General features: G+C 38.4%; 1 protein-coding gene across 1 annotated transcript in view; it reads left to right on the top strand.

Annotated features, from left to right (window-relative positions):
• The first annotated feature begins 1,302 nt into the window (after positions 1–1,302).
• Positions 1,303–12,176, top strand: part of PALMD (palmdelphin) — a 59,680-nt gene continuing 48,806 nt past the window's right edge. Inside the window, 1 exon segment of the mRNA NM_001035079.2 lies at positions 1,303–1,499. Coding sequence (NP_001030251.1) covers positions 1,455–1,499 — 45 coding nt within the window. The 5' untranslated portion in view covers positions 1,303–1,454.

Raw genomic sequence — 12,176 nt, 5'->3', positions numbered from 1 at the left:
GATGTAATCTTCAGCCTATCTTGGGCAGACCTGATGAATGACTGTTAGAAAATCCAGGTTCCAGTCCTGGCTTTGCTGTTTATTATCTGTATGGCAAATGACCTCTCTGATCCTCAGCTCCCTCATTTTTAAAATAGGGCTAAAATCTTCCAGCCTCTTGTAAGATAAATCTAACGTAAAGAATTTGCCTTTAGAGGGTACTCAAGAAATATTAGCCATTATTATTACTGATATTGATAATGCAAAGGAAAGTAAACCATTTGTTCGATGTTTGGGTTATCCTTTTAACTTCTTTAGCTGAATATTGATATGAAAGTGCTTGACAGCATCTACACATATAACAATGAGGTAGATGGTAATTAGGATTTATTGCATCAAAATTTAATTAAAGAAAGGGTAGGGGAAAGAAAACAGACAAAGTCAATCATAAAGCTTCCAAGACTGCTTCGAGCTAAGAGTTTCACTGGGCTTGACTTCTTTTTGCCAAAGGGCCAAGGAATTCTCACATGGTGTCAGACTACATGAGTTACAGAATGTCTCATCACACTTTCAAAGTCTCCACACTCCTTTCTCCTGTGTAACTGGTGAGGTCAAAATGGCCACCTTCCTGAGTGTCATTGCTGAACAAGGTGCAAGAAAGAAATCCATCCCACAGAAGTCCAAGACAGAAATAACAGAGAGTGGTCTTGACATTTAAACTGCACTGAACACGGCTGATGGACCAAGTTCTTAACAGAGTCACGTCACTGTCTTTAATTTCTCCATGACCTAAAGATTCCAAACTTTGAAACACACTGCTGGAATAGGAGGAGAAGGAAGAGGTAAGGACAGCCTGATGTAAATTTACCACTAGATTAAATTCTAAAGTTGCTCCAGAATTTTGTATTAGTATCTGAAAGCAATCAAAGGAAGAAAAGCAAGCAAGTGACTTGGCCCAGTCAAGGTAAGGCTCCGTCTGGTAGAGAGAGAGTAGGGGTCACCAACTTTGTACAAACCCACACATGCAGAGGTCTGGTTGTGTGTGGCTAGAGCAGAGGCTGATGAAACACACAGCGTGGGCTCCTGGTGCTACTCCTAGAGAAGAATGAATTGGGAAAGGAACAGTTAATAAGAAACTGTGCCTTGCTCACTGTGCACGTTGCAACAAAGAGCTGGCAGCTCCTGAAGGAAAAGGGCTTGTGCCGCTGCCGTTCAAACTTGTCAGTCAGCCTGTGCCAGCAGCCTCAGCGTCTGCCTCCCCGGCACACCCTCATTACATGTGTCTGTCTGGGCTGATCTGTACATCTGCTCAGAGGCGCTCCTGCCGAGTCAGGGATTTCTGCTTTTCTCCACCAGTGCAGGAGTGGGTCTCTCCTGGCTTCTCTTCTGTCACCTCCACTCCTCTCCCCAAGGAGGCTCCTGCTTTATGGTAGCTTTGGACTTCCCTCACTGGCTGCCTGTCCCCGACTTCTAGAATGGAAGAAGCTGAGCTGGTGAAGGAGAGACTCCAGGCCATCACAGTAAGTCTGCCTAGTTATAACTCACAGAGGCGCTTGCTTACAGGGACGACAGACACGTTGCTTGCTGCCCCTGCTGCTGAGCCCCATTAGTGAAAAAACAGAACTGTCACCTTTCACGGGCAAGTCTCTGCCGCTCTCTTAACCCTGATGACCCTCTGTAACTCTTGGGCTTCCGAACCTAAGTAGAGAGCAAATGTTCTTGATTTTCACAAAAACCGTACCTATGTTTTAAATAGCAGTCAGAAGCTTTTAAGGCACTTTGGCTACACTATCGTGTACCTGAAAAACAGATTTTCCTTACATTTATATTTGACAAATACTAGATCAAGAAACTGATCTTCAACTTGGAAACTTTTTAGAACAATTAATTCACCAAAAAGTGAAAATCTTTTAAAAGGAGAAGAAAAAAGAAATTAAGAAAACAACTTGATGCTTTTTATTTGTAGTTGTGGTGGTATGTTCCACAAAGCCTCACAGAATTCAAACGAATGTAGTTGTACTTTAGCTAAGGATTAAACAAGAGAAAAGTAGGTAAAAGCATGTATCAGATTAATTCTAAGATATCAGTTTCCAGCAGAGTCACAAACTGAATAAAATCCTGATAAAGGAATGTAATGCATGCAATGCAATGGATTTGGAAAATATTTTGTTAATACCAGGAAGGAGAATAGTGAGTGCATTTTTTATGTTTGTTCTGGGAAAGAGTCAAAGTATGAAATGAATTACTTTCCTTAAGTGATCCAGCTTTTTTTCAATTTTACAAAGTCTTCTATTTGGCAGTCACCTGCAAATCTCTGGCACAATCATTTATCATTGGCTACAATTTATTATATAATTTTTTTAAAGAAAAAACACTTTAGAAATCAACATTCCATTTTTTCAGCATTTTCTGACACTGAAATTAGCTGTCAGAGTACTGTTCAAAAACTGATGCATAATATCACAGATGTGGGTTTATTAATTTAAATGTATATTGGACATTACTATCTATAAAAATAACTCTTTCCTGTCTTGTGAAAAGAAAACTGATGCAAAATTAGAGTGAATAGAAAGGTATTATTCTTTGCTCTTCAAATTCTCATAGCATAAATTATTATTATGCTAAGCCCAATTTAGAATTTTTATTAAACAGATACAAAGTTTCAGTTCCCCTCAGAAAGCATTCAGTAACTTGAAATATTTTCTCAGCCAATGGTTTAGGAACCAAAAGTCCACAGATAAAGTTGGCACTTTTCCATAAGGCAGTGCTCTCGAAATGTCCAACTCCTAATTAGTTCATTTTCCTTTCTTCAGAAAACCTTGGTTTGGATTATTGTTTGTTTTGCTTTGTTCTTTTTGTTGTTAAACTCAGCCACTGTTTCAGCTGTCTTGCTTTAAGGGACAGGAACTGGGCCCTGCTCTGTTGTTTTTGGCGTGGGCCTTTTACATTACAGCTGTTGTCTAAAGGTTACTTTATCAGACTGTGTGAGTTGTGTGGGCACAAGCTCTGCTTTTCCTGACCCTTCTATCTTCTAATTAACTAAATTAAATCATATATCCGATGAAATCCACCCGTAGCTCCTTCTTCCACATTTTCCTTTTTGAATCTCAGCCTACCCTTACTTCAGCCCTTATTACTCCCGCTGCACTTTACAACTCCTACTGAAGCAGCGCATGTTCTAAGGTTAAGACCGCACTCAGGAAAACTAGGAATTTTCACGGAGGGTTCCAACTTCAAATAAAACTAGGACAAAAGTCATAATGCTTTAAATATCTTACAAGCAGACCAGAGAGTAAATAGATTCCTGAATATACTGGTGTGTACTTTTATGATGATTAAAAAACAATAATAATAACAACTAGTTTTTGGATTATTTCGTTAGCTTAACCATATCCCATTAGAAAGAATAAGCATATCTAGAAAGCAAAATTACAAAATAATTATATTTTGGAAGTAAAACACTTGTATAAAATTGTAGAGAAAAAATTGAGAAAAGTTTATGGGGACAAATTTCCCCTAGTCTATACCTCACTGGACCAAGTCCAGTCACATAGGTCAGCAACTGAAGATGAACAAATGGAGCACTGGTGTGTCCATGGAAACAACACATCCACTCATCTCCCTCCCGGACGCCCTGGGAAATGCCAGCTCTCTCCACCCTTGCCTTACCCAGGAAGCCACCTCAGCTATTCCCCTTCCCCCTAGGGAAATGAAAACACAGTGTCCAGAGAGTTTTCAGGGATTGTCTCGCTTTTAGAAGCACTTAAAATCTTCAGACTCTCAGACCTAGACTAAAATTCAGAGACAATAATCTCATCTTAACTGTTTTAATTCTATTTCCCTACACTGAAATACATTTTATATTTTAAGAACAAAATTTTATACTTTAAGAACAAAATCAAAAGACAGTTGCCCAATGGAACCAAACACAGCAATTCAGACTTCACTTTATTAGAAAACAAAATTTTCAACATTCTAAGATCTATTTGATTTTCATACTAAAATTTAGTCCTCTAATTCTTAGCTGAGAAATGAAATAATTTTCACTGCAATATTTATTCCACGTGATTTTGAGGGTCCAAAAAGTCATTATTTCTGCTGTAAGAAATTTAAAAAATAAATGTATATGCCTGAAACTTGATAGAATCAAGTGCCAGTCTTCTTGTTCCTCTTTTGAAAAGAAACAGATTGAACACAGCAAGTATGTGGAATGTGACATCAGGCTTTCAAATTGAAAACTAAATCACTGTGATGGTGCCTTTATTTCTCATACCAGTAAGTTGAATTTTAGATTGTTTAGAAGGCTTCCCAAGGCTTAAAGGGAATAAAAGAAAAAATTATGAAAGTACACAGAAACAATTGCTTACACAGGGTACTTTATTTGGTTGGAGAAGGAAAGAGCAACCCAGTCCAGTATTTTTTCTAGAAAATTTCATGGACAGAGAAGCTTGGAGAGCTAAAGTCCGGGGAGGTCACAAAAAATCAGACACAACTGAGCAACTGAACATGCATTTCATTTGGGTATACCAAGTATGGATTCTATTTTGTATACTCACTCTCATGTTTCTCCTTCATTACCTTATCCAGGTACAGGCATACCTCGGAGATACTGCAGATTTGGTTCTAGATCACTTTGATAAAGCAAATATCACAATAAAGTGAGTCACATGAATTTTTCAGTTCCCAGTGCAGACAAAAGTTATGTTTCAACTATGTAACATAACACAATATTACTATGTCTAAAAAATAACACACATGCGTGAGTGCTAAGTTTATTCCGTTGTGTCCGACTCTCCTCTACGACGCTTAACTCCAGGCTCCTCTGTCCACAGGATTCTCCAGGCAAGAATACTGGAGTGGATTGCCATCCCCTCCTCTAGGAGATCTTCCTGACCCAGGGATAGAATCCACATCTCTTAAGCTTCCTGCATTGGGAGGCAGGTTCCTTACCACTAGCGCCAGCTGGGAAGTCCTCAATTTAAAAAACACTGCTAAAAAATGCTAACCATCATCTGAGTCTTCTGAGAGTTGTAATCTTTTTGCAGTAGTAGCATCAAAGATCACTGATTACAAAGACAAACAGTGTATGTTTTCACTTATATGTGAAACCTAAAAAAATAAAGCAAATGAACAATTATAACAAAGCAGAAGCGGATTCACAGATACAGAGAAAAAACTAGTGGTTTCCAGAATAGGGAAAGGGGTTGGGTAGGGGCAAAGTGGGTAACGGGGATTGAAGGTACAAACTATTAGCTAAAAAATAAATGTTATAAGGACATAATGTACAACACAAGGAAATAGTCAATATTTTATATACCTTTGTATGAGTACAATCTATAAAAATATTGAATTGCTAGGTTGTACACCTGAAACTAATATAATATTGTAGGCTAACTATGTTGTTGTTGTTTAGTCATTAATCCATATCCAACTCTTTTGTGACCCATTGACCTAGCCCACCAGGCTTCTCTATCCATGGGATTTCCCAGGCAAGAACACTGGAGTGGATTGCCATTTCCTTCTCCAGGATATCTTCCCAGATCAGGGATTGAAAATGCGTCTCCTGCATTATCAGGCAGAATTCTTTATCACTGAGCGACCAGGACAGCCCTCAAGTCACTATGCTGCTCCTGCTGCTGCTGCTAAGTCTCTTCAGTCATGTCCAACTCTGTGTGACCCCATAGACAGCAGCCCACAAGGCTCCCCCGTCCCTGGGATTCTCCAGGCAAGAACACTGGAGTGGGTTGCCATTTCCTTCTCCAATGCAGGGAAATGAAAAGTGAAAGTGAAGTCGCTCAGCTGTGTCTGACTCCTAGCGACCCCATGGACTGCAGCCCACCAGGCTCCTCCATCCATGGAATTTTCCAGGCAAGAGTACTAGAGTGGGGTGCCATTGCCTTTCCTCAATTAAAAAAAAAAAAGACTGCTCACAAAGGGAAAAAAACAAGAACAAAGATCACTTATCATACATCACCATAACAAATATAATAATGAAAAAGTTTGAAATATGGCAAGAATTACCAAAATGTAAAAGTGATCAAAAGCTGTTAAAAAAAAATGGTGCCAATAGACACTCTCTACAGAGTTGTCACAAACTTTCAAACTGTTTTTAAAAAGCAGTATCTATGGAAATAAATACTATATATCTAGCGAAATAAAAGTGAAGCACAATAAAACGGGGTACATCTGTGCCAACTTTTAACTTACTAAATTAATAAATTAATTAATCTCTAAGTATCTCTTAGCCAAAGAGTTTAAGTTTTCAATTATAAATGTAAAACAGAATACTTCAAACTAAGTAAATATTATATTGATTAAAAAGTCTCTTGAGGCTTAAGTTAGAAGACAGTATTTTAACAAATAGCTGATTTTTATACTAAAGGAGAACTATTAAAGAAGGCTAGAAAGTAGACATGCACTTTAAATATTATCAGAACTGAGGCTACCAATGTCTCCAGTGTTCTCTGAAAGAATGACATGAAGGACTGAGTTATCTCTTCAGAGTTCCTCTCTGGAAGTAGACATGGTACACCTCGAAGAATGATGAAATGGCCCAAGTGGAATTTCCCACAAAAACAGAAATATCTTCTGATAATCAGTAATATCCTATATACTGTTCCTACGCTCCTTCCCAAGCAACACATTTTCTTATTTCCATTCCCATGGTGGCATTAGGAAAATATTGTTACTAAATAACAGGGGATACTCAGGCTGGAAAACTCATAGATCTTAAACTGCAGGAGATCATAGAAGTGCACAAAAGTAGTACTTTGGGGCCGGGGTTAGGGGACAGTTAGTGAGCTCAAAAAAATCCTGAGAACTAGAATCAATATATAGAGAACAAACCCAGCTGAGGAGAAAATGGGTAAGAATAAAGCTGACATTTTTACTTCATTCAGGTTTAACTTTTAGCTGTTAGAAATGCACATTATCCACTCATTCTCTCATTCCGTCTTTCAATTAAAGGTTATTGAGCATTTACTAAGTGCCAAACCTCATTCATTTTTCACTTCAACAATATATGTACTCAGTCTCTTAGCCATGTCTGACTCTTTGCAACCCCATGAACTGGAGCCCGCCAGACTCCTCCATCTGTGGGATTATCTCAGCATGAATATTTCATCTTCCAGGGGATCTTCCCAACCCATTTATCAAACCTACATCTCTTGTGGCTCTTGCATTGGCAGGCGGGATTCTTTACCACTGAGCCACCTGGAAAACCCTCAACAACACACAATATTTATTTACATCTCATGTTTTTAAATGAAAAGAAGTGAAATAAGAGGAATTAGGAGTGTCAGAGGGGCTTCCCTGATAGCTGAGTTGGTAAAGAATCCCCCTGCAATGCAGGAGACCCCGGTTCGATTCCTGGGTCAGGAAGCTCCCCTGTAGAAGGGAAAGGCTACGCACTCCAGTATTCTGGCCTGGAGAATTCCATGGAGTGTATAGTCCATGGGGTCACAAAAAGTTGGACACGAATGAGCAATTTGCACTTTCACTTTCAGGAGTGTAAGAAGTGGGATGGGATAGGTTGCAATTTGTAGTAAAATGGTCAGGAAGGGCCTCAAGGAAAGGGTGACATTTGAACATGGATGAAGGAGGTGAGCTTGTCAAAAGTTAGACAATGGCAGTAATCACAAGAACAAGCACCTGCCTAGGACTGACTCCATTTGGTAATGAGCCATATAAAGCCCTGACACTGGAATTTGAGCAACAGAGCCAGATTTGCCAGCCAAAGCTGCTCATGATGCAAAATAATCAAGAGTTCTACATTTCCCCAGATCCACTCCCTATTTGGTTCCACTCCCAAGGAATTTTTTCTAGACTTGTAAACATAGGAATGTAGGAGGCAGAAAGTTCTTTGAATAAAACAGAAATCTAGTCAATACAAGTGAAAGTGAAGTCGCTCAGTCATGTCCGACTCTTTGTGACCCCATGGACACCAGGCTCCTCCGTCCATGGGATTTTCTAGGCAAGAGTATTGGAGTGGGTTGCCATTTCCTTCTCCAAGAGTCAATACAAAGACCACTATTAAAACAGTAAGATAAATACACATAGATCCTAGTTACTTCTCTTTTTTAATTCATTAATTCTGTTTCTGGCTGTGCTGGGTCTTCGTTGCTACCTTCGGACTTTCTCTAGTTGCAGCACGTGGGCTTAGTGTTCAGGCTCTTGACTATAGAGCTTAGGCTCAGTAGTTGTGGCACACGGGCTTAGTTAGTCCTTGGCATGTGGGATCCTTCCAGCTCGGGGATCAAGCCTGTGTCCCCTGCATGGCAGGCAGATTCTTAACCACTGGACCACCAGGGAAGTCCCTCTAGTTACTTCTTTAGCACATGCCTCCTCTCACTGGACACTCCACCTCATCTCATTCACCTTTTTCCCAATACCCGGTATTTTCTAACAGTTCATATGACAGTTAATGACCTCAAAGCAGGATCTGCTACATAATATGTGAGGCCCAGTACAAAATGAACATGTGGGGACCCTTGTTCAAAAAGTATTCAGAATTTCAAGGTGGTAACAGCAAAAGTTTAAAAACATTCAAATGAAGCTCTGGGCCCCTCTGAGAGTGGTGCTGCCATGTATGACTTCCCAGGTCATAATTCCAAGAAGCCCAGTCCATCTCTTTCCTATTCATTCCTTCTGTACAACTGAGAGCATGAAAACAAGTGCAAACCAGCCTGTATGTCAACAGAAGTCAGACCCTAACATGTATTTGGATCATTGTGTTGTTTAGAATTCTAAGGACACCTTAAAATAATAATGACTAAAAGGAAGCATAGTGAACCATTGTTTCACTGCACCTCATGGTTAAGACAGTTATGTAAAGAACTCCCAATTTGTCATGACCGTCCCAAGACATCCACAGAAAGATGGTACGTGGAGATGTAGGAATCTCCTAAGCAAAGATGTCCTGTGCCAGTATACTCAAACAATAAAGCCTCTGCACAATTTTCCACAATGCTATGCTAAGATTACAGGTTTCTTCCAGAGAGGGAAAGGTTTCTTAAAACAAAAGTGCTATGCCACATTTCTTTGCCAAACATAATAGCCCACCCACAAAGGAGACCATGTGATGAGGTACAATAATTTTGATGCCTTGTTAAGGAAACTACTTTTTGATAATCAGGGATGGTTTTTCCAGTGTGCTATGGAGTGATAATGCTACTCTGCCAAGCCCTCTACTGACAAGGATCCCCATGAACTTCCTCAACATTACTAGATGGTGAAAAGGAAAAGCTGCTTCTTTAGAAAACTGTGATTAAAACAAGCCAGAGACTAAGTGACTAAATCTAACAACAGTCTAAACAATACAGTGTAGTTCAGGCTAGAACCAAAGCAGAGTTTCCACTTCCTAATCTACAGACTGAAACTACCTAGCTTCTCTAAAAATATGATCAGAATATTTTAATTTATTCAACTTATTTAAATGGCAGTGGTGTCATTCTGGGAAACTCAAGAAGCTTTCTCACCAGGAGCCCTGTGACATGTCAACTTTCCTAAAACACCATAGGAATAATTTGAGTGAGATCCATACTTACAGTTTTTATGTAAAACCCCAGTGACTGAGTGAGATTCACTCAAACCATTTTAGACATACAGCCAGGCAATTTTCTGAACCTCTAGCTTCTGTCTTAAGCATGAAGTTTTCAATGTGTAACTGCATCAATAATTAACATGGAGTGATACAACATGTTAAACGGAGACATAACAGCTACTCAAAATTTATCTATACTACCAAATCTAGACATAAAGACATCTCAAGGACAAGAATTCTGCAATTAAAAATAATAACACCAAACTCCGAGTCCATCTCTTCTCTACCCCACCCCTCTTGGCAACCACAAGTCTGTTTTCTTTTATCTCTGTGAGCCTATTTCTGTTTTGTAGATGGGTTCACTTCTGTCATATTTTAGATTCTGCAAATAAGTGGTACCATATGGTATTTGTCTTTCTCTTTCTGACTTACTTCACTTAGTATGATAATCTCTAGGTATATCCATGTTGCTGCAAAGGGCATTATTTCATTCTTTTTACAGCTAAGTATCTGTATATACCACATTTCTTTATCCTTTCATCTGTCAATGGACGTTTAGGTTGCTTCCATGTCTTGGCTATTGTGAATAGTGGTGCTCTGAACATGGGCTTTTCTGGTGGCTCAGTGGTAAATAATCCACCTGCCAATGCAGGAGACGCTGGTTCAATTCCTGGGTCAGGAAGATCCCCTGGAGAAGGAAATAGCAACCCACTCCAGTATTCTTGCCTGGGGAAATCTCATGGACAGAGGTGCCTGGAAGGCTACAATCCATAATGGGTCATAAAAGAGAGTCAGAATGACATTGACTAAACAACAATGAACATGGGGTGCATGTATCTTTTTATTTTTTTATCTTCTGGATTATATAGTTTGGGGAGTTTGGGGTTAGTAGATGAAAACAATTACATATAGAGTGGATAAGCAACAAGGTCTTACTGTATAGCACAGAGTATTGTATTCAATATCCTGAGATACTGATATTCTCAGGATATTCAATATCCTGAGATATTGATATTCAATTCCTGAGATATTGATATTGAGATATTGATATTCAATATCCTGAGATATTGATATTGATATTCTCAGGATATTCAATATCCTGAGATAGAAAAGAATATTTATAAAATGTATACATGTATGTATAACTGAATCTCTTTGCTGTACATCAGAAATTAACACAACTGCACAGCAAAGAGATTCAGTTATATGTACATTATACATTTTAAAAATATTCTTTCGATATTTGGCAAAACCAATACAATATTGTAAAGTTTAAAAATAAAATAAAATTTAAAAATAAATAAATAAAATAAAATTCACTAAAAGAAAAAAAAAGAATTCTGATACAAAAAGAAGTAAAAAGATAGAGCAAGTGCATCCATACAAGGTTGGAGAAAGCCCTAGATTAAAGTAGAACCAAAGAAGATTATGTCCCATCAGAAAAAAAAAAAAAAAGAAATTAACACAACTTTGCAAATCAACTATACTTCAATTTTTTTTAAAAATAGAAAAAATAATAACTTTGGGGATTAATATATGCATACTACTATATCACTTCATGGCAAATAGATGGGGAGACAGTGGAAACAGTGTCAGACTTTATTTTTTAGGGCTCCAAAATCACTGCAGATGGTGACTGCAGCCATGAAATTAAGACACTTACTCCTTGGAAGGAAAGTTATGATCAACCTAGATAGCATATTTTTACCAACAAAGGTCCGTCTAGTCAAGGTTATGGTTTTTCCAGTGGTCATGTATGGATGTGAGAGTTGGACTGTGAAGAAAACTGAGCACCGAAGAATTGATGCTTTTGAACTGTGATGTTGGAGAAGACTCTTGAGAGTCCCTTGGACTGCAAGGAGGTCCAACCAGTCCATTCTAAAGGAGATCAGCCCTGGGTGTTCTTTGGAAGGAATGATGCTAAAGCTGAAACTCCAGTACTTTGGCCACCTCATGCGAAGAGTTGACTCATTGAAAAAGACTCTGATGCTGGGAGGGATTGGGGGCAGGAGGAAAAGGGGACGACAGAGGATGAGATGGCTGGATGGCATTACCAATGCAATGGACATGAGTTTGAATGAACTCCAGGAGTTGGTGATGGACAGGGAGGCCTGGCGTGCTGCAACTCATGGGGTCTCAAAGAGTCGGACACGACTGAGCAACTGAACTGAACTACTATATATAAAATAGATAAACAACAAAGACCTACTGTATAGCACAAAGAACTATACTCCATACCTTGTAATAACCTATAATGGGAAAGGATATGAAAATATATATATATATACATATACATATATATGTATATATATAACTTTATATGTATAACACATATATGTATATAATTGAATCACTTTGCTGTATACTTGAAACTAACACAGCATTGTTAATTAACTATACTTAAATTTTAAAAAGATAAAATAACAATAGCAGCACCTATTCTTGGCATACCATTTAGGCTTAAAAAATAAAAATAAAACATTCATATTCATTATCTTATTTGTCCAAACAGTCCTATGAGTGTTTTCAAAAGTAGATGTTACCATTTCCATTTTATAGTTGAAGAATCTAAGATCGAGGAAAGGAATTAGTTAAATAGTGGAAGATAGCAGTCTCTGCTCATAACATCACAATAAATTCTAAAAAACACTAAAAC

Source organism: Bos taurus, chromosome 3 (genome assembly GCF_002263795.3).
Source record: "Bos taurus isolate L1 Dominette 01449 registration number 42190680 breed Hereford chromosome 3, ARS-UCD2.0, whole genome shotgun sequence".
In the NCBI taxonomy this organism is placed as follows: domain Eukaryota; kingdom Metazoa; phylum Chordata; class Mammalia; order Artiodactyla; family Bovidae; genus Bos; species Bos taurus.
The sequence above is the reverse complement of the archived record's forward strand: the minus strand, read 5'-3'. Positions and strand labels throughout refer to the sequence as shown.